General features: G+C 39.4%; 1 protein-coding gene across 2 annotated transcripts; it reads left to right on the top strand.

Annotated features, from left to right (window-relative positions):
• The first annotated feature begins 1832 nt into the window (after positions 1–1832).
• On the top strand, positions 1833–23042 carry TRIM22 (tripartite motif containing 22). Of its 2 annotated transcripts, XM_012502104.2 has the most exons (8): positions 1833–2043; positions 8373–8861; positions 9454–9549; positions 10520–10750; positions 18366–18388; positions 20361–20461; positions 20765–20791; positions 21232–23042. In XM_012502104.2, exons 2-8 carry the CDS (start codon positions 8439–8441, stop codon positions 21825–21827), a joined length of 1497 nt encoding a protein of 498 aa, XP_012357558.1. In that variant the 5' UTR covers positions 1833–2043; positions 8373–8438; the 3' UTR covers positions 21828–23042.
• Positions 23043–23817: the final 775 nt, after the last annotated feature.

The raw sequence follows: 23817 nt of genomic DNA on the forward strand, positions 1-23817 counted from the left end.
CAGAGAACAGGTCTCTGGATAAATGAGTTCATTCACTTTGTCCATTGTGGTTGACACTCGGACTCCACTCTGTGCACTCCAAAAAAACCACATTCACTCACTGAGCCCTCACTCCCCTGCAAATGTCAACAAGATATTCTATTCAAACATGGAATATACGTAAAATTACATCTCTTGCTTATTTATCTGCAAGAAGAAATAAGAAAATTTCATGCCCGTCTTAGTCAAGGTTCATCATAGCAATAGAACCACTAAACTATGAATTTATTTGAAAAGAGACTTGAGAAATGTCTCAGATGATTTTGGAGACTGGCAAATCCAAAGTCTGCAGGGTGGGCCAAGAGGCTGTGGATCCAAGAAGGAGTCAATGTTATAGCTCAAGCCTGAAGTTTGCCTGCTGGTAATATTCCCTCTTCTCGGGGAGAAGTCAGTTTTTTCTTCTATTCAGGCTTTCAACTGATTGAATAAGGTCCTCATAGATATAAGTGAGTAGGAAAGAATTTATAGCCAGGATTATCTTATTATTCTGTGAGCAACAAATAATACCAAAATATCTATTATTTAAATAATAAACATAGATTTCTCAGTCATCCTACATGTGTATGATTGATTAAAGTATGAAGATGGCCATGCTCCATAGTGTCAGCCAGGGATACATGTTATGGAAACTCCATGAGTTGCCTTTTTTTTTCTTTTTTTGGGTGTGTGTGTGTGTGTGTTGTGTGGTGTTTGTTTTTTGTAGAGACAGGGTCTTACTATGTCACCCAGGCTGGAGTGCTATGGTGCAATGACACAATCTTGGCTCAATGCAACCTCCACCTCCTGGGCTGAAGCCATCCTCCCATCTCAGTTTCCCGAGTAGCTGGGACTACAGGTGCACATCACCACACCCAGCTATTTTTTTTTTTTTTTATTTTTCTTAGAGATGGGATTTCATCATGTTGCCCAGGCTGGTGTTGAAGTCCTGGGCTCAAGTGATCCACCCATCTGGGCCTCCCAGAGTGCTGGGATTACAAGCACGAGACACCACAGGCCTCCATCAGTTTTTGATGGCATTATCTGGCACATGCAGTTAAACGAGAATACGATAGGCAACAGGACACAGAAGTATGTGCATGACATATAACATGTTTCAGTACTACTTTTTAATTGATTGTGTAAAAATGACCAAACTTTTCTTAGAGAAGCAGGGAAAAGTGGAAAAATTATGAAGGCATGAGAGTAACTCAACGAGTGATTATAATTAAACAGCATCATGTATTAACTTCCATGTTCTCACCTGCCTCAGTGGCTGGGTAACGTGACACTGACACAGTTTTACCTCTGTTATTCTCTGGAATCCATCCTCATCTGGTCTGTCTGGATTAGGAGCACAAAGTGATAATTAATTGATGGACTCTTAAGATTTAATGACATTTTGAGAACATTTTTTCAATGGGCTCACACTAAAGATCCTTTTATTGATAAAAAATAATTTTATTTTTACCATTCACAATGTCAGCTGCTAATACTCATCTTGTCAGCCCAAATTTGTAGAACTTTATAACTGAGTATCTTCCTCATCAGACTGCATTCAAGAAGCTAGGTCCCGAGTCTCTGGATCTTTATTTTCCTTGCTTAGGTCTTAAATATAAGATAAATTCGACTAATAATTATAGGACTGCATTGGAATTCTAAGTATTCAGGCAAGCTGTAGAACGTATAACTGTAATTCACATTCTTTTTATTCAAATATTCTTGTTTGAGTAAACCACACTAAGAATAAGGAAGTAGTGACTGAGTGCCTTGCCAGTACAGCAGATGCTAGAACATACTGCAGCATTACTATTCCCCAGGGTTTATTGTTATGTAAGTTCTTGTTCAGCTTCCTTTGTTTTCTTTCACTTCTGAGAACTTAACTTTCGTTTCTCACTCGGCTCCTGTGGGGAAACTCATTTGTGGAGACCAGCCCTCTGGCTTGGTGAGTGAATCTGGTCTACACCGACTCCTGCCCTGCCCTCACTGTTCTCCCCTGATACAAGACTCCTCTGTTTTGGACTGAAGGTGAGTGGAGCAATTTGTGGGAACATAGAATGGGAGGCTTTGAGAAGAATAGATTGACTGTGTCTGGGTGAGTTTAATTTGTAGTACTGAAGCTGCTCTGCATAAACAAAAAGAGGCAGCTTGTGAACTGTCTTTTGAGATGGCATAGGAAGAAAGCATTGAGTCTGGGAGAGGGGTAACCTTTAAAGAAGAGAGGTTTGCAAAAGCAAAAAGCCTTGTTTCCTAGAGGGACCATTCATTTCTTCAATCTAGGTGCCTCCATCACCTTCCTTGTTGGAAATAAAGCTCAGAATCTTAAGGGAGACGAGTACTCAAACAAAGGATTTCTCAGCAAAGCAATTTTACTTCTGCGCAGAGGGGTGCTTCTCTGTGGCCAGTCGCCACGAGAGCACACTAGAACAAAAGAGGAAGAAAGTTTTTATTCCTGACGCAAATCCAACCCCTGTGCCCTTTCCCCATTGGCTGGAGTCGGCCACACAATCTAAACTAGACCCAGTTGGCTAAACATTTTAACTTTCTTTAGATAAGGTGGGCACGTGAGGGAGACAGGGGAGATGGGGAAGGGGTGTCTGCCAGGAGCTAGAGAACTAATCTTCTTCCAAAATAAGGAAAGGAATGTGAGTTGGTACTGATAACGCCTGGTACTGTGGCATGTCTGCGCATGTAGCAAAAGCAGAAAGGAAAGAAAAGAGAAGAAAAGTGAAGTGGTGGGGGGGCACCGTGAATTAAAGAATAAAGGCTATTTGAAGAGAAACCTTATCATATCCCACATTCCTATTCTGTCATTTTGATTTTTCCATTTTGCCAACGCACATCAGAATATTCTTTTATTCAGAGGCAGCAAATTCCTTCTTCCTTTCTCCCGAAGAAGCCTGTGCAATGAAGCTTTGTTTTCACTTTTCATAAAGCAACCTCATGATGAGGTTCAGCAGGGATGAGAGCCCTTATCTGGATCTGGGTATGAGGCGAAGGAGTCTTAGGTACTCACTCTTCAGAAGCAAGGCCCTTTTGAAGCGTATCCTTTTACTTGCCTTCTGGTAACTCTTTGGATGCTGTCCATAGCTTTCCTGATAAATTAGCAAATTAGCAGCCCTCTGGTTAGTCCGACGAGAGAGGCCGCGGGACGGGCAGACTGCTGCTCATCTCTGCAGCTCCACTTTGGTCTCTTGTCTCTGAAGGTCCAGTCACAGGGAACTTGTTCTTCTTAGTGCCCACAGCTTACTCTTCCTTTGTAGCAGGACGAGCCGCAGAAAAATCTCCTCAGACACCGAGTTAAAGAAGGAAGGGGGTTTATTCGGCCGGGGGCATAGTCAAACTCCTGTCTCAAGAGCTGAGCTCCTCAAGTGAGCAATTCCTGTCCCTTTTAAGGGCTCACAACTCTAAGGGGGTCCACCTGAGAGGGTCATGATCGATTGAGCAAGCAAGGGGTACGTGACTGGGGGCTGCATGCACCGGTAATTAGATCGGAACAAAACAGGACAGGGATTTTCACAGTGCTTTTCTATACAATGTCTGGAATCTATAGATAACATAACTGATTAGGTCAGGGTGGATCTTTAACTACCAGGCCCAGGGTGTGGCGCCGGGCTGTCTGCTTGTGGATTTCATTTCTGCCTTTTAGTTTTTACTTTTTCTTTCTTTGGAGGCAGAAATTGGGCATAAGACAATATGAGGGGTGGCCTCCTCCCTTAACCTCTGTAGTACCCAATGAACCTCTGGTATCCACTCCTGCTTTAGAAGTTGCTATTATTCTAGGTACACCTTTTCATCATGAGTTACCTCAACTCCCTACTCAATTTTCCCTTGCACAGAGTTAAGGCAAGGAGTTGGTAATTTCTCCTGAGTCTTATCTTGATCTTATCTCTGCCTATGTCACCCATATTCTGATGTGTCCTTTTCTTTATTTCACTTTTCAGAGGTCCAGGTAACTGTCTCCTTATGTGTCTGTATCGTACATCTTGTCAAGGTCCGTATCTAGTACTTATTAATTGTCAAGTCTAGTACAGGACCCAATAAATAAAACTGTACTTTTAATTTTTGAAAAATATTTTTGACTAAATTCACAAAACAAAAGCATACAGGTATAGTAAAAAACAAAAACAAAAAAACTATCTATTCGATATATAATCAACATTGAATACCAGTAAGAGATTATACTCTGGACTAGGAAAAAGGAGGTAAACACGCAGTCAAAAAAAGCAAGTAAACACGCACTCAAAAAAAGGAAGTAAACACGCAGTCAAAAAAAGGAAGTAAACACGCAGTCAAAAAAAGGAGGTAAACCAGCAGTTTTAATGTAGCAAAAAGGTAGCAGTTACTACAGGATAAATGTAAAACCAATAAAACAAAAGCAACAAACTAAAAGGGCTGCAATAGGATATGGTATCTGTAGTGCTCTTGTCAAGGGCTTTGCAACTTTAAATAGATTTCAGATTAGGTCTCACTGTGAGAAAATGACTTTGAGCAGTCTTCAATAAAATGATGGATTTAAGAACTGATGAACTAACTGTGAGAGAAAGAGATGAGACTGGGGTAGCTTTATGAAATTTGTCCTCTGTTATAAAATGACTTATCTGAAACATATTGACCAGAGAGTTAGAACTCTTGGAAAAAGGGTCATTAATGTGGGGAAAGCTAAACCCTGGACATTTTAATGGGTCATTGAAAAAGGAACTCTGAGTTTAGACAAATAAGGAGTGGTAACAATGTTTCTGAGTTCTCCAGGTTTCTGCATGCCAAGAACAGGACCTATTTTCTCCATTGGTAGTTCCTGACCCAAGGAACAGGGGAAATTTAAAAGATGTTGGCTAGGCCAGGCACCTGGTAGCTTGTGCCAATGCCTAGCCCAAAATCCCAGCACTTTGGGAAGCCAAGACCTGGAGGATTGCTTGAGCTCAGGAGTTTGAGACCAGCCTGGGCAACGCAGTGAGACCTTGTCTCAAAAAAAAAAAAAAAAAAAAAGATATTGGTGGCTAAACCCCTTATAGTTTTTCTCCTTATTGTGTAGCCACTGTAATTTAATTTAATCTCTTTTTTTTTTTTTTGTTTTTGATGGAGTCTTGCTCTGTCGCCAGGCTGGAGTACAGTGGTGTGATCTCAGCTCACTGCAACCTCTGCCTCCCGGGTTCAAGTGATTCTCCTGCCTCAGCCTCCCGAGTAGGGAGGACTACAGGCAACTGCCGTCACACCTGGCTAATGTTTGTATTTCTTTTTTTTTTTTTTTTAGTAGATACGAGATCTCACCATATTGGCCAGGCTGGCCTCAAACTCCTGACCTCAGGTAATCCGCCCACCTCGGCCTCCCAAAGTGCTGGGATTACAGGCTTGAGCCACAGCGCCTGGCCATCTTTTTTTTTTTTTTTTTTTTTTTTTTGATCTAAATTGTACAGATAAAGAAAGCTGCTGTGCAGGTAATCAGAGTATTCTGAAATAAGGAAGCTATGGACCTAGTTAGCCTTCACTGTGTCATAAAAACTCCTACATCCGCACCACCTTCAAAGGGGAGCATGCATTTTGTTTATGTGTCTGTCTGTCTACCTGTCTTAGGTCGGAAGGCTTTCAATGGGGCTACATTTCTTCAATGTTAGAATAAAGAATGAATAGACTGGGCGTGGTGGCTCACGCCAGTAATCCCAGCACTTTGGGAGGCCGAGGCGGGCGGATCATGAGGTCAGGAGATCCAGACCATCCTGGCTAACACAGTGAAACCCTGTCTCTACTAAAAAGATACAAAAAATATCAGCCGGGCCTGGTGGCGGGCACCTGTAGTCCCAGCTACTCGGGAGGCTGAGGCAGGAGAATGGCGTGAACCGGGGAGGCGGAGCTTGCAAGGGAGCCGAGATCGCACCACTGCACTCCAGCCTGGGTGACAGAGTGAGACTCCGTCTCAAAAAAAATAAAAATAAAAATAAATAAATCAAGAAAAATAAGCAATTATATTAGTTTTCTAGAGCTGTCATAGAAAAAGTACCAAAAGTGGTTGGCTTAAATAGCAGAAATATATTGCCTTACAATTCTGGAGGCTAGTTATCCAAGATAAAATGTGTTGGCAGGGCTGGTTCCTTCTGAAGGCTGTGAAGGAGGCATCTGCTCCATGCCTCTCTTCTAGCTTCTAATAGTTTCCTGGAAACCTTTAGCATTCCTTGGCTTATAGGTGCATCACCCCGATCTCTGCTTTCTTCTTCACCCTGGCATATTCCTTGTGTGTAAATGTCCCTTTTTGATAAGGACACAGTCATGTTGGATAAGGGTCTACCCTAATGAGCGCATGGTAACTACATAGTATTTAAATATACTAGTTTCAAATAAGAGCACATTCACACATTAGGATTTCAACATCATTTGGGGAGAAACAGGACAGACTTTATCTCTCTGCTACATATTCCCAATATACTTGGCCTCCTTTATGGATTGAGACTTTTTTCCCATGACCAACAGATGTTTCTTTGAAATGTATATTCATTGAGTCTATGTCATGTGTGTGATCCTATAACTATTTTAGCCTCTTTTCCTCTTCCCTAAAGATATACATCTTTAGGTTCCTATCACCATCCTTGCCGTATGTCCAGGCCAAGGTGAAATTTCAACATTTAAAACCACAGCATGCCCCAGAACTATATAGCTGGTCTGGATCTCTCCATTTCTATACCCCCCAGAGCACTGGGTATCAGTATAGCTCTTGTAGCCTTTACCTTTGTTGTCTGTTTAAATCTGCTGCAGTGGAGAGAATTCTGAAGGAGGAACTTGGGGACAATACATTCACTCCTACTCTACCTATTAGATTAGAATGAGTGATCTTTGTAAGTCACTTGATTCTACTGACACACCTGAAGAAAGGGAGTATTTTTATTTCTCAAGGGTTTTGTATGAAGAATAAAGACGTCAAAATGATTTCTAAATTGTAACTGCTTACAAAATTGTTCATGATAAAATTATTTTCCTATTATGGTGGTGGTGGTGGTGGTGGCGGTGGTGTGTGGGTGTGTGTGTATGTCTTTGGGGACGGAGTGTGAGGTCATGGGAGGACTTGCTATGGGTAGATGTGTTAGGATGTAAACACTTCTTCACTGGAAACCATAATTGTGGTCCCAAAGCTCAGCTATTGGGAAACTGCTAATTGATGGTAAGAAAAGATGAGAATCTGATTAAAAGGTCTAATCATCTATGGAGGGATAAGGAAGTTGTGGCTTTATATAATCGTTAAACATTTTATTCTTGTTTGTGATTCACTCTTCTAGGTATAGAGGATATATCAGTGAACAAAAAAAGTCCCAGTCTGAATGGATTACTTTTCAGGAGGAAGAAGTAGACATTTAAAGAACAATCTTATATATTACATAGTAAAAATAAGAAGCTAAATGTGCAGTGAGTGATAGTACTGGTGGTTTTGCTATAAGTAAATTATAGTATGTCCTTCTAAGAAGAGGACATCTAAGAGGAGATTGAATTAAACGTAAGAGTGAGTCTTGCTAACATCAGGGGGAGGATCATTTTACACAGAGAGAGGAGCAAGTGCAAAAGCCTTGAGGAGCCATAGATTTGACAGTTTAATTGAGGAGGTAATTTTTACATGGGGGAAAAAAGGCAGAGGAGATAAACCTTAACAGTATTAAGTAAAATAATTCAGACACCAAAGACATATATTATGATTCTATTTTTATCAATTGATTAAAAACCCAAAGGATATTATTAGTGGTTGCCTGGAGCTTGGGATCAGAATAGGAGTGATGGCATTAGGGTTTTTTTTTTTTCAGGTGATAAAAATAATTTTAAATTGGGTTACAGTAATAGTTACATAGTTCCACAAATTTACTAGAAATTATCGCATGATACACTTAAAAATGACAGTGTTTGATGCTATGTAAATACAATTCAATAGCTTAAAAATATGCAAATATTCGTGAATCATGCAAATATTGGGGATACAATCATGCCATTCAGAGAGAAAAGCCTGTGTGCAAGCCCAGGGGCAGGGTGTGTTTAGTGCATTTCACATGGAAAATGTGTTTTGGGTTGGGGAACAACAGGCAGGACAAATGATGGGTTACAGGGAGCTCTTGGTAGAAGAGCCTCAGTTTGTCCTCTCCAGTAGAAGAGAAAATAACAATAATTGCCTTGATGGGGTGAAATTTGTCCTGAGACAAAAATTAAGAATAAAGTGTTTGAAATTACTACAAAGTCCATTTTATTCTGTCATTGGTTTATTCTTCATGCCTTTCTTTTCTCCTTTCTCTGTTAAATATTAATGTTTTGTCCTGTTCTAAATCTCTGTAAAAGCAGTATTCTTTCTATTCCTGCTTTTCTTACCCTGTCCCCTTCAACATTCTCAGCACTGCAGGAATTTGTGACCAAGAACTTCAAGAGTCAAGACAGAAGGAAGCCAAGGGAGCAGTGCAATGGATTTCTCAGTAAAGGTAGACATAGAGAAGGAGGTGACTTGCCCCATCTGCCTGGAGCTCCTGACAGAACCTCTGAGCCTAGATTGTGGCCACAGCTTCTGCCAAGCCTGCATCACTGCAAAGATCAAGGAGTCAGTGATCATCTCAAGAGGGGAAAGCAGCTGTCCTGTGTGTCAGACCAGATTCCAGCCTGGGAACCTCCGACCTAATCGGCATCTGGCCAACATAGTTGAGAGAGTCAAGGAGGTCAAGATGAGCCCACAGGAGGGGCAGAAGAGAGATGTCTGTGAGCAGCATGGAAAAAAACTCCAGATCTTCTGTAAGGAGGATGGAAAAGTCATTTGCTGGGTTTGTGAACTGTCTCAGGAACACCAAGGTCACCAAACATTCCGCATAAACGAGGTGGTCAAGGAATGTCAGGTAGGCTCCAAGATAGAGGAAAAGAGAGCAGAGAGCAGAAGATGGTACCTGATGTGAAATCTCCACTTTTTTCTCCTGCTTTATTCCCCTTGTCACCATAGAACTGAGAGTCCTGTGATCTCTTTCCATACTCTTTGCTTAGTTTCTGAAGCCCGAAGGACACTGCTGCACATTGTTTTTATTTAAAAAAGAGTACAAATTTTTAGCAAGGAAAAGTTGAATGAATGGGGAATTGCTTTGTAAGATAAGCTTTCATTGCCCCTCCGAGAAGAACAGTGTTTTTGGGAACATGTCTGGTTAGATGTGGGAAGAGTGGCAGTGAAAGGAAGTCTTTCCTTACTGCAGGGTCTGCTTTTTCTCTAGGAAAAGAATCAGGCTACTCTTGATAAGAGGATGGTGACTTCCATCATCCAGGAATAAAGAATACATTCATCTCCTCAGATTTTCCCCCATGCCATAGGTTCTAATCACCAGCCTCACTGTTTCTGTAAACTAGTTCCTTCTGAGAGCCATCCGATTTCTTCCTTGCTATCCTCTATTTAGGTGGTGAGAAAGCTCATAACTTTACTCTGGTATAATTTCTTTCTTACAGGAAAAGCTGCAGGCAGCCCTGCAGAAGCTGATAAAGGAGGATCAAGAAGCTGAGAAGCTGGAAGATGACATCAGACAAGAGAGAACCACCTGGAAGGCAGGAGGAGACACCTCCTAAGGGATAATTAGACAGGAATCTGGGCAGGACCCTGAGCTCTATCACAAGGAGACCCCTTCCTCTTTGCTGTGCTAGAATTAACAAGTATAGAAGTCATTTGATTAGGTCTCATTTAATTCCTTCCCCGTTGGAGTTTAGGGGCTGGAGAGTAGACATATCATAAATCAACACTATATTTGGAAGTGAAGGCATGGAGGGAAATATCTGTGAAAATGCTTGCTGTGAATCCTGTGTTCCATTTGTGTCATCAGGTTTGAGGCTCCAATCCTTCCAGTAAACACCCTGAGGAAAGACCCAGGATTCCCTGTTTAGGGGGTTTGAGTAGGGGGATTTTTTGTTTGTTTGTTTGTTTTTTGAGACAGAGTCTCTCTCTGTCATCCAGGCTGGAGTGCAGTGGCGCGATCTCGGCTCACTGCAACCTTTGCCTCCTTGGTTCAAGCGATTCTCCTGCCTCAGCCTCCCGAGTATCTGGGACTACAGGCATGTGCCACCATGCCCGGCTAATTTTTTGTATTTTTAGTAGAGATGGGGTTTCATCATGTTAGCCAGGATGGTCTCAATCTCCTGACCTTGTGATCCGCCCACCTCAGCTTCCCAAAGTGCTGGGATTACAGGCATGAGCCGCTGTGCCTGGCCAGGTAGAGGGATTTAAGACACAGAAAGGCAAAGTTGTTCAGGACAGGTGTCTACAATCCAAGCCTCATCCAGGCATCACATTTTGTCTCAGATTAGGCCTCAATAAAACAGACTTGAGGGTATTGCTTTGGGAGGAGCTCAGGTTAAAAAGTAGAAAAACATGGCTTCACCAGAAATTGTGTATTGGCTTTTGCCTCCTGTTCCTTTTGAGAACTCCCTGAGGAAAGCAATTCTTATCCTGGCTCCTAGGCTCATACAAAGCAGGCCTTCAACCAGCCAGACTGACTGCCTCTTTTCTCTTTTCATTCCCAAGAATCATATCCAGATCGAGAGACAGAAGATTCTGAAAGGGTTCAATGAAATGAGAGTCATCTTGGACAGTGAGGAGCAGAGAGAGCTGCAAAAGCTGGAGGAAGGTGAGGTGAATGTGCTGGATAACCTGGCAGCAGCTACAGACCAGCTGGTCCAGCAGAGGCAAGATGCCAGTAAGCTCATCTCAGATCTCCAGCGGAGGTTGAGGGGATCGTCAGTAGAGATGCTACAGGTAAGATTTGGGATGGAACACCTACATAAGAGATTAGGGGAGAAACACAGAGGCTGATTTTCCTTCTCTTCCTAGTCTCTCGGCTTTCTTCTGTGTGGTGACATTAAATGGTTCCTTTGGCCCGGCAGTGCCCCTTTTATGCCCATCATTTCAGGGGTCACAGAGATCATTAAGTGTATGAATGGCAAGGGAAATTCCCATTATTATTTACTTATGAAAGGCAGTGTAAAAATTTGAGCTTGGAGAGACGATTCTTTGTGCCATGAGCAAATCAGTTTTAGAACCTTCCCATCACATCAAAAACATTTCTCATGCCTGTCTGTAGTCAATATCTGTTTCTACCTCCACCTCCTGGCAACCAATCTGTTTTCTGTCTGTATAGAATTGGCTTCTCTGGACCTTTCAATATGAACTGGATTATAAAACATGTAGTCTTTTGCATCTGGCATCTTTAACTTAGCATAATATTTTGAGGTTTATTTATATTGCAGTATGTATCAGCATTTTGCTCTTGTTGCTAATACTATTCCATTATCTGAATATATCATATTGCGTTTATGTGTTCACCAGCTGGTGGCTATATGAATATTTTCCAGTTAGGGACTATTATGAATAATGCTACAGTAAACATTCACTTACATGTCCTCATACAAACATGTTTTCATTGATCTTGAGTAGATTTTAAGAGTGTTGTATGTTAAGTTTATGTATAATTTTTAAGTTGTCATACTATTTTCCAAAGTTGTTACTCATTTTATATGAGTAACCATATAAAAGCTTATAAAAAGCAATATAAAAAGTTTCTAGGTTCTTCACATCCTTGTTAGTACTTGATTATTTCCTTCTTTTTTTTGTTTTAGTTACAGCCTTTCTGCTGGGAATGTAATGGTATCTCAATGTAGTTTTAATTTGCTTTTTCCTAATAACTAACACTGCTGAAAAGCTTATTATTTCCACATGTAGATTCTGTACCTTTTTTAAGAGTTTTTTCTATTTTTTATTTTTGGTGCTATTGTAACTTTTTTTTAATTTCAAATTTCAATTCTTCGTTGCTGGCATATAGAAAAGAAATTGACTTTAGTATTTTAATCTTGTATATTGCAACCTTGCTATAATTACTTATCAGTCATAGAAGAGTTTTTTTTTAATGTCAATTCTTTGGCATTTTCTACATAGAGAATCATGTCATCAGAGAATAAAGTTAATTGTTTCATACTCTGCAGTTTGTATAGTTTTCTTTTCTGTTACTTATTTTTTTTTTTTTTGGAGATGGAGTCTTGCCCTGTTACCCAGGCTGGAGTGTAGTGGCACGATCTCACCTCACTGCAACCTTCACCTCTCGGGTTCAGATAATTCCCCTGCCTCAGCCTCCCGAGTAGCTGGGACTAGCGCATGCTGCCACACCTGGCTAAATTTTTTTTGTATTTTTAGTAAAGACAGGGATTCACTGTGTTGCCCAGGCTGGTCTCAAACTCTTGAGCTCAGGCAATCTGCCCGCCTTGGCCTCCCAAAGTGCTAGGATTACAGGCATGAGCCGCCGCGCCCGGCCAGCAGTTTGTATAGTTTTCATTTGTCTTTGATTGTTTTATTACACTAGCTAGGACTTCTAGTACAATGTTCAGTAGGGATGGTGAGGGTGATATCCTTATATCGTTTCCTTTTTTCTGACCTTAGGAGGAAAGTACTCAGTCTCTCACCCTGAAGTATTACGTTAGCTATAGGAGTCTTTTTTTCTTTAGATTTGTAATGAAGTTGAGAAACTTCTTTTTTTCTTTTTTTTGAGACGCAGTCTCGTTCTGTCACCCAGGCTGGAGTGCAGTGGCACGATCTCGGCTCACTGCAAACTCTGCCTCCCGGGTTCAAGTGATTCTCCTGCCTCAGCTGGGACTACAGGCCGCTCACCACCACATCCGGCTAATTTTTGTATTTTTAGTAGAGACAGGGTTTCACCATGTTGGGCAGGCTGGTTTCGAACTCCTGACCTCAGATGCGCCTGGCCAAGAAACTTCCTCTTTATTCCTAGTTTGCTGAGAGTTTTTATCATGAATGGTGTGAATTTTCTCAAATAGCTTTTCTGCCTCAGTTGATATAATCATATGATTTTTCTTCTTTATTGATATGGTACATTACATTAATCAATTTTCAAAGATTGAACCAGCTTGCATACCTTGAATAAATCTCACTTACTTGTGGTGCACAATTTATATATATATTTTGTTGGATTTGTTTTACTAATGTACTGTTGAGAATTTTTGCATCTGTGTTCATGAGAGATACTGGTTTCTGGTTTTCCTTTCTCATAATGTCTTTACTTGGCTCTGGATTAGGGTAATGCTGACCTCATAGAATGTGTTACAAAGTAGTCCATCTCCTTTCATTTTCTGAAACAAATTTGGGGAGAATTTTGATAATTTCCTTCTCCAACTTTTGGTAGAATTCATCAGTTTACCAATAAAATCCACTAAGCCTGTTTTTAAAGTGTTTCTTAATATTTTGGAGTATTACAGCTATCTGTTACTGATTACTAGTTAAATTCTATTGTTGTATAAGAAAACATTTTGTATGAGTTCAATTGTTTACATTTGTTAAAGTGTATTTTGTGGTATAGAATGTGTTATAGCTTGGTTAATTTTCCATGTGAGCTTGAGAAGAATAGATATTTGCCTTTAGATGGAATATTCTATGAATGTCATTTAAATCAGTTGATATATAGTGTGCTGTTCAGGTACAACTATAGTGGTAATCATTTCCTGTGGCTGCTGTAAGAAATTGTCACAAACTTTGTAACTTAAAACCACATACAAAAAAATTGCCTCATAGTTCTGAAAGCCCAGAGTCCAAAATCAGTGTACCAGCAACCACCAGAAGCTAATAGGGAAGCATGGAACAGATTACAGTAGGGACCAACATTACCAATATCCTGATTTTGAACCTAGCCTCAAGAACTGTGAGATAATAAATCTCAGTTGTTTAAAAACCATACGGTTTGTGCTACTTTGTTACAGCAACCCCAGAAAATTAAAACGCCTGCCATTTTTGACTGTTTTCTATTCACTGTATTTGTTCTTTGCTTTTTTTCCCCTTCCTTTCTTTTTCTGCCCTCTTTTAACTATTTTGTATTATTCAATTGATTATTTTATATTATTCAATTTTCTTTCCTCTCTTAGCTTATTAGTTATATATTACTAATGTATAGTAATTACATAGTAATATAAATACATAGTAATACATATATTACTATGTATATATAATATACATAACAAATATAGCTATATTAGTTATATATAATATACATAACTAATATGCCTAAAGGTATATATATAAATATAAAACAAACATACATATATATTTGAAATTTTTTTATATTTGAAATATTAAAGTATTTTAAAAATATAAACATTTTATAAATATATAAAAATATATTTTAAAAATATAAATAACACTATACATACATATATAAAGGCTTAGTGGTTGCCCTGGAGTTTGCAATACGCATTTACAACTAATCTAAGTGTACTTACAAATAACACTATACCGCTTCACATGTAGTGTAGGTACCTTAGAGCAGAGTATCCTCAATCTCCAGTAACGTTGCTGTCATTCATTTCACTTATCCATAAGCTGTAATCACCAACTACATTGTTGATATTACTTTAAACCATTATCTTATATATTAGTTGAGAATCAGAAAAATAAAATACTTTATTTTACCTTTATTTCTTTTTCAGTGCTCTTTCTCTCTTTGTGAAGATCTGAATTTCAGACATATACTCTTCTTCCCCCTGAATAATGTCTTTTAACATTTATGGCAAAGTATTTCCTTCATTATTGCAGGACAAAATTTCTGAATATAAAATTCTTGAGTCATGGGTGTTATTCTTTCAAAACTTTAATATTTATTCCACATGCTAAACTTTTACTAGTTTTAGTAGTTGTGTGTTTGTGGGTGTGTATATTCTTTGAGATCATTTACATACTGAATCATGCTGTCTGTAAATAAATATAGTTAATTTTAAAACTGCAACTTTTATTTTAGATACGGGGAGTATATGTGCAGGTTTGTTACATGGGAATATTGTGTGATGCTGAGGTTTGGGATACAGACCCCATCACCCAGGTAATGAGCATAGTACCCAATCAGTAGTTTTTCAACCCGCACCCTTCCTCCCTCCCCTAGTGTAGTCTGCAGTGTCTATTATTTCCATATTTATGTCCATGTGTGCACAATAGTTAGCTTCCACTTATAAGTGAGAACATGCAGTGCTTGATTTTCAGTTCCTGTGTGAATTTGCTTAGGATTATGGCCTCCAGCTGCATCCATGTTGTTGCAAAGGACATGATTTTATTCTTTTTTTTTCTTTTTTTTTGAGACGGAGTCTCACTCTGTCGCCCAAGCTGGAGTGCAGTGGCGCGATCTTGGCTCACTGCAAGCTCTGCCTCCCGGGTTCAGGCCATTCTCCTGCCGCAGCCTCCCGAGTAGCTGGGACTACAGGCGCCTGCCACCACGCCCGGATAATTTTTTGTATTTTTAGTAGAGACGGGGTTTCACCGTGTTAGCCAGGATGGTCTCGATCTCCTGACCTCATGATCCACCCACCTTGGCCTCCCAAAGTGCTGGGACTACAGGCATGAGCCACCGCGCCTGGAAATTTATTTTTTTTTATGGCTATGTAGTATTCCATGTGTATATGTACCACATTTTGTTTATCCAGTTTACCGTTGATGGATACCTGGGTTGATTCCATGTCTCTGCTACAAGCAAAAAAACAAAGAACCCCATTAAAATGGGCAAAAGTCACGAACAGACATTTATCCAGAGAAGACATATAGGCGGCCAATAAACATATGAAAAAATGCTCATCATTGCTAATAACCAGAGAAATGCAAATCAAAACCACAATGAGACACCATCTCACAACAGTCAGAACGGCTATTATTATAAAGTCAAAAATTAACAGATGCTAGTGAGGCTACAGAGTAATGGGAACATGTACTCTGTTGGTAGCAATGTAAATTATTTCAGCCATTGTAGAAAGCAGTCTGGAGATTTCTAAAAGAACTTAAAACAGAGCTACTGTTAGACCCAGCAATCCCACTACTGGGTATACCCAAAGGAAAATAAGTCATTCTACCAAACCAAATATAGTTTTACTTCTCTTTCATGCTAGATGTCTTTTTCTTTTTCTTTTTACTCTTTTCTTCTTTATGTTTCTTTTTTTGTTTTTTTTTTATTTTTATTGCACTTGATAAAACTTCCAGTACAATGTTGACCGTAGTGGTGAAACCACACACGCTAGTCTTTTTCTTGATTTTAGGAGGAAGTAATTCAGACTTTCACTATTAATTATGTTATTAGCTGTATATTACTTATACATGTTTCTTATCAGTTTTGAGGGTGTTCTCCTTTATTATCAGTTTGTTGAGAGGTTTTATCTGAATGGATGTTGATTTTCTTGTTGAATTTTAGAAGTCATTTATAGATTCTGGATATTAATACCTTATCAGACATATAATTTGTAAATATGCTTTCCCATTCTGTGGATTGCCTTTTCACTCTCTTCATAGTGTTCTTCATACTTTAAAAGTGATTTTTTTAAAGTTTAATTTTGGTAAAGGTCTGTTTATTTATTTTTTCTCACATTGGCTTTACTTTTTATATCATAACCAACAAATCACTACCAAATCAAATGTCATGCAATTTTCCCCTCTTCTTCTAATAGTTTTATATCTTCAGGTCTTTGATTTATTTTTAGTTATAGTGGTTATATGGTATAAGTTATCTATTTTTAATGTTATTGTAGCCATTGTGTTATATTGTGCCATTTTTTGCAAACAGTTTGGTAATAAGGGTGAAGAGGTGGCAGAGAGCTGAGCAATGTGCCATTTTTTGCAAACAGTTTGGTAATAAGGGTGAAGAAGTGGCAGACAGCTGAGGAATGGACCATAGAGGGCAATATTTGTTTGTCTGTCCAACGTTTATGATTTTGTTTGTCTGTCCAACCTTTATGTCTGTCCAACCTTTGTGTCTGTCCACCCTTGTGATTGTTTCTTTATAATAACTTTTGAGGAACCATCCCTACCCTGTGTCATTCCCTGTAGTTGGTTAAAGTAGACAAAATTAGTAGCATTAGGCATGTATATGTTACTCAGTTCTGGCAAATCATTATATCCAATTCTTATATTTTTACCAACTTTACAGTAATTATTTTAAGATATATACTTGACTCAATTGGGGTCGATGGTTTGCATGCCTTAGAATTTTACTGTCATGAGTAAAAAGAACAGTTGTCTTTTCTGATGGATATCATATCAGGGATAATAATTTAAACCAGGAGAGTCAAGCTGATGCCATAATTAGTCTGAAAATAAGTCAATATAATAGGTATAAAATATAATTTTTAGAAGAAAAACCAGATTCTGATGGCAAGATTTTAGTTTAAAGATCTAGCTATGAGTAAAATTATACTTGACCCCTTGAATTTGTTTTTTTAAAATTTAAACCAGTTTTAGTTGGTTTTGTCAGATATTATAACAACAAAAAAGCTAATACAGGCAGTGAAACTATTTCTGAGGGTGTGAAGTCAACTGGAGGTCAATTCTTTGTTGGTATAAAGGGGGTCAGAGCAGACAGCGGGAGACCAAATATACTGGCACATACTTGTTCAAAAAAATAAAGGAAATAATGATTACGGTGAGAAAGAAAAGATAGCTAAAAACAGTTAAAAATGTAAACTAGTCTAGGCTAATAAAATGTTGGAATCCAGGATAAAATTTTATAGTTTCAAAGATGATGACTAAGTGGATAGTGACACTATTCGGGACAGTGGGGTGTAAATAGTTGGGAAATAGTAAGTTACATTTAAGACCTACTCAGTTACTTGTTACTGTGGCTTGTTTCGTACTGAAAAATGGATGAGATCACCTACGGTGGAGTTTAGTCAGCATATAGAGTGAGTACCTGGAGGCCAGACAAACTTTTACTTGAAATGCTTGCTTGCTTTTGCTCACGGCAGCAGTACACTTCTTAAGGACTTTTATTATTAATTTTCATCATTAAATCCCTAAAGCCTGAAAAAATATCTGGCAAACATATTTCGCCGTTTTGTGTCTGTTGATGTATAAAATAAAAACACAATGAATTAATGAGGTTATCTCATTAAAAATGTATAAAAATATTAGAGCTCCTCCCTCTTTTTAAAATATATTCCTTCTTGAGATACTTGAAGCATCTTCCTAACACCCTCGTCTTAGTCCTCTGTAGTGGTCAGTCTGAATCTTATCTCCACACTTTGTCCCCAGTCTGTGACCATCTATTTATTCCCACCATATCCAGGGGTAGTAAGAGTGTGGGGAGGAAGGTGGATAAAACTTTGTAAGATAGGAGGGCCTATCACTCTTTTGAGCATTGCTAGACAAAATACAGGATGCTCAGTTAAAGTTTAATTTCAGATAAAAGAATCGTAATATTTTTAGTATAAGAGTATCTTAAATATTGCAAGGGTCATATATATAACAAAAAATGTACTGTTTATCCCAAATTCTAATTGAACTAGTCACTTTTATGTTCTAAATCTGGCAACCCTATCTTGACTCATGTTTTCTATCTTTTCCCCAGGATGTGATTGACGTCATGAAAAGGTATATGTGGAAGAGGGATGTGGTCTTATTTTTCTGAAAAGAGAATTATAGTCCTGAGAGATATCTTCCTTCAATCAGAACAACTTAAAAAATCGCAAGGCTGGGAAATTTGTGTATTAAATTGTCCCAAATTGCTAATCACAGATTAAAGTTTTCAATTGTAAGAAATTTTGGTGTTGGGAGATCACAGAGTTAGGGTCAATGGAGGCCTTAGGAATGAGAGTTTGCAGTATCAGAACCCCATGACTTCACTCACTTTATTCCAACCTCTGTCTCTGTTGCTTCCATATTGCATAGATGCCTGTCTTATTGCAGTGAGGGTCTGCCCGTTTTATATGCCAGACTCCAAATTTTCCAGAGACAGTGCCTTTATGTTTGTTTTCCTCCCTGAGAATAAAATATACAATAACTTTCTAGGTAGTGCTTTTTAGATTTCTAGAAAAATAGATTCAAGTCTTGAGGAATAGTGGCTTTGGTCCTGGTGCTAATATAACCTTTTCTTGCTCACGTACTTTACTGTCTTGTAGGAAAAAATAATATTCTTATGTCTAAAGTTGCCCACCTACTTGGCAGCATCAAAGTTTTTTTAAACACATGAAAATCAGACCACTATTAATTAATTTAGTCATCGTAATTTGTCTTTCCCCAAAGAACTTGAAACCTCATACGTTATTCTCTAGGTCTCATGTTGGGATAACAGATTTTGGAAACCCTTTAGCTCTTCAGTATAGGATCCCACTTTGATATCTCTCAACAACTCAGTAGACAGATTCTATGGCCTCCTTAATGACCACCTGTCTAGGAACCCACATCTCTGGCCTCTTCCTGGTGGACCCACTGAGATGGCAATGACTTTTCTAAATATTAAATAAGTTTTTTAGAGGCACTGAATATCTTTTAAAAGCATTATTGGCTGGGTGCAGTGGCTCACGCCTATAATCCTAGCACTTTGGGAGGCCGAGGCAGGCGGATCACTTGAGGTCAGAAGTTCAAAACCAGCGTGGCCAACATGATGAAACCCTGTCTCTACTAAAAGTACAAAAAAATTAGCCGGATGTGGTGGCAGGCACCTGTAATCCCAGCTACTCGGGAGGCTGAGGCAGGAGAATGGCTTGAACCTGGGAGGCAGAGGTTGCAGTGAGCGGAGGTCGCGCCAATACACTCCAGCCTGGATGACAGAGTGAGACTCCATCTCAAAACAAAAACAAACAAAACAAACAAACAAAAGCATTATTATGTTACCTAATTTTATATTCATTTTTAAGAGGTCTAGCCTGGGCGACAGAGCGAGACTCCATCTGAAAAGAAAAAAAAAAGCATTATTATTATTATTATTATTAATTAATTTATTTATTTATTTTTGAGACGGAGTCTCGCTCTGTCGCCCAGGCTGGAGTGCAGTGGCGCTATCTTGGCTCACTGCAAGCTCCGCCTCCCGGGTTCACGCCATTCTCCTGCCTCAGCCTCTCCAAGTAGCTGGGACTACAGGCGCCCGCCACCACGCCCGGCTAATTTTTTGTATTTTTAGTAGAGACGGCATTTCACTGTGGTCTCGATCTCCTGACCTCGTGATCCACCCGCCTTGGCCTCCCAAAGTGCTGGGATTACAAGCATGAGCCACCGCGCCCAGCCACAAAAAAGCATTATTATTTTATCTAATTTTATATTCATTTTTAAGAGGTAGACAGCATGGGGTTAATTATTGCATTTTAAAAGTAAGAGAGTGAGCATCGTTGAAGTGAAGACCTTCCCAAGATTACACAGAGGAGAAGACCTTCCCAAGATTACACACAGACAGGTAGACATGAGCACATTTCTCTGAGCTCCAGTGTCAGGCGTCTCCCCTCTGCTGTCCTCAGGGAAGAGGGTCCAAGTGCATCAGTAAGTATGGTGAAAGGTGAAAGAGACAGTGATCTTGGATGGAGAGAAATAGGGCAAAGGTGTAAAGGTTATCAATTTTTGTTATCACTAGGAGTGAAAGCTGGACATTGAAGAAGCCAAAATCTGTTTCCAAGAAACTAAAGAGTGTATTCCGAGTACCAGATCTGAGTGGGATGCTGCAAGTTCTTAAAGGTAAGGGGATTCAGGGGAAGGCTGTGAGTGTGGATTTCTTAGTATCAGGGCTCAATAGGGAAGCGGGTGGTTTTTTTAGGTTAGGATATAGGAGAGGAGGTGGGCCAGAGAAGGAGGAAAATCCTGTGCTGTAGATGTGGTCCTATCTTAGGGGGAATGGCCAGGTGTCTGATTCATCCTCTCATTCACCAGTGCATAGAATCCCAGTATTCCCCCTTTCCTTTCCCTACTCTGGAGAAGAGACAAGTGTCAGTACTTACTCATTTGCTTCTAACAACATCACTGAAACTTTTGTCGTTTCAGAGCTGACAGATGTCCAGTACTACTGGGGTAAGATGATATGTATGGGGTTTTCAAATCACTTCCTTTCAGAATTGTGGTTACCATTAGATCTCATAATCTGAGTCTCATGTGTTCCTCCCCAAACATGCTTACACCATGTAGTTTTTTGTTTTTTTTTTAAGACAGATTTTTGCTATTGTTGCCCAGGCTGGAGTGCAATGGCGCGGTCTTGGCTCACTGCAACCTCTGCCTCCCAGGTTCAAATGATTCTGCTGCCTCAGCCTCCCAAGTAGCTGGGATTACAGGCGTGTGCCACCACGCCTGGCTAATTTTTGTATTCTGTAGTTCTTAAGTGTCCTACTAACCTCTGACTATCAACACAAGTTCCATTTGATATCGACACAAGTTTCGTTTTCAATATGTCTCTTCTCAATGCCATAAGACACACCTATCCCGTATCCTTCACTTGACTGTAATTTTTTCCACAGTGGATGTGATGCTGAATCCAGTCAGTGCCACTTCGAATGTTGCTGTTTCTGCGGATCAGAGACAAGTGAAAACTGTACGCACCTGCACGTTTAAGAATTCAAATCCATGTGATTTTTCTGCTTTTGGTGTCTTCGGCTGCCAATATTTCTCTTCAGGGAAATATTACTGGGAAGTAGATGTGTCTGGAAAGATTGCTTGGATCCTGGGTGTACACAGTAAAATAAGTAGTCTGAATAAAAGGAAGAGCTCTGGGTTTGCTTTTGATCCAAGTGTAAATTATTCAAAAGTTTACTCCAAATACAGACCTCAATATGGCTACTGGGTTATAGGATTACAGAATACATGTGAATATAATGCTTTTGAGGACTCCTCCTCTTCTGATCCCAAGGTTTTGACTCTCTTTATGGCTGTGCCTCCCTGTCGTATTGGAGTTTTCCTAGACTATGAGGCAGGCATTGTCTCATTTTTCAATGTCACAAACCATGGAGCACTCATCTACAAGTTCTCTGGATGTCGCTTTTCTCAACCTGCTTATCCGTATTTCAATCCTTGGAACTGCCTAGTCCCTATGACTGTGTGCCCACCGAGCTCCTGAGCGTTCTCATTCCCTTACCCACTTCTGCATAGTAGCCCTTGTGCTGAGACAGATTCTGCACCTGAGTTCATCTCTACTGAGACCATCTCTTCCTTTCTTTCCCCTTCTTTTACTTAGAATGTCTTTGTATTCATTTGCTAGGGCTTCCATAACAAAGCATCATAGACTGCTGATTTAAACTGTAATTGTATTGCCGTACTGTGGGCTGGAAATCCCAAATCTAGATTCCAGCAGAGTTGGTTCTTTCTGAGGTCTGCAAGGAAGGGCTCTGTTTCATGCCTCTCTCCTTGGCTTGTAGACGGCATCTTCTCCCTATGACTCTTCACATTGTCTTTATGTACATCTCTGTGCCCAAGTTTTCCCTTTTTATTAAGACACCAGTCATACTGGCTCAGGGCCTACCGCTAATGCCTTAATGAAATCATTTTAACATTATATTCTCTACAAAGACCTTATTTCCAAATAAGGTAATATTCGAAGGTATTGGGAATAAAAACTCCAACATATAAATTTGAGGAAGTCACGATTTCACTCATAACAATCTTACCCTTTCTTGCAAGAGATGCTTGTACATTATTATTCCCAATATCTTGGTTTCACTAGTAGTAAACATTATTATTTTTTTTTTATTTGCAAGGGAAACATATCTAATCCCTCCTATAGAAAGAACAGTATTGCTGTAATTCCTTTGCAATCTCTTTTCTTCCTCATTTCCTCTGCCCCTTAAAAGATTGAAGAAAGAGAGACTTGTCAACTCATATCCACCTTATCTAGCAAAGTACTTAAGAATCTGTCACTAAGTAATGTATCCTTCAGAATGTGTTGGTTTACCAGTGACACCCCATATTCATCACAAAATTAAAGCAAGAAGTCCATAGTAATTTATTTGCTAATAGTGGATTTTTAATGCTCAGAGTTGCTGAGGTAAAATTTTATCTTTTCACTTACAAGCTCTATGATCTTAAATAATTTACTTAATGTATTTTGGTGTATTTTCCTCAAATTAATATTGGTGTTCAAGACTGTATCTAATTCCTCTGATCACTTTGAGAAACAAGCTTTTATTAAATGTAAGGCACTTTTCTATGAATTTTAAATATAAAAATAAATATTGTTCTGATTATTACTGAAAAGATGTCAGCCATTTCAATGTCTTGGGAAACAATTTTTTGTTTTTGTTTTCTTTTTGCTTCAGTAAAACAATAGTTGGCTCTACTGAAATGTCATTCTTCAGTTTCCAAAATCTTGCTGCAGATAATATGTTTCCATACGTCCAGTAAAGAAGGTCATGTCTAGGCTCAGCTGTCCTTGATAAGAGACGACCTTATGATGTTCAGATCTTTTTCTCGTAATGAAACACTTGAGTCTACCATTGCATTTACCAACCTAGGTACTTTTTTTTTTTTTTTTTTTTTTTTTTTTGAGACGGAGTCTCGCTCTGTCACCCAGGCTAGAGCGCAGTGGCGCAATCTCGGCTCACTGCAAGCTCTGCCTTCCGGGTTCACGCCATTCTCCTGCCTCAGCCGCCCGAGTAGCTGGGACTACAGGCGCCCGCCACCACGCCTGGCTAATTTTTTGTATTTTTTAGTAGAGACGGGGTTTCACCATGTTAGCCAGGATGGCCTCGATCTCCTGACCTCGTGATCTGCCCGCCTCGGCCTCCCAAAGTGCTGGGATTACAAGCGTGAGCCACCGCGCCCGGTCCCTTTTTTTTTTTTTTTTAAGTCTTTTTGCAAACACAGGATGAGTAGTAGAACTACCTAGGATAGCAAAGACGCAAAACTTTCTTAAAGAAATATATTGTATTAGTCGGGGTTCTCCAGAGAAACAGAACAATAAGAGATATATATTTATTGTGAGGAATTGGCTTACTTGATTATAGAGGCTAAGACTTCCCATTATCTGCCATTTGGAAACCAGAGACCCAAAAGCTGGTGATATAAGTCAGTGTGGCTCTGAAGCCCTAAGAACCAGGGAGCTGATGGTATAA

Source organism: Nomascus leucogenys, chromosome 15 (assembly GCF_006542625.1).
Source record: "Nomascus leucogenys isolate Asia chromosome 15, Asia_NLE_v1, whole genome shotgun sequence".
Classification (NCBI taxonomy): domain Eukaryota; kingdom Metazoa; phylum Chordata; class Mammalia; order Primates; family Hylobatidae; genus Nomascus; species Nomascus leucogenys.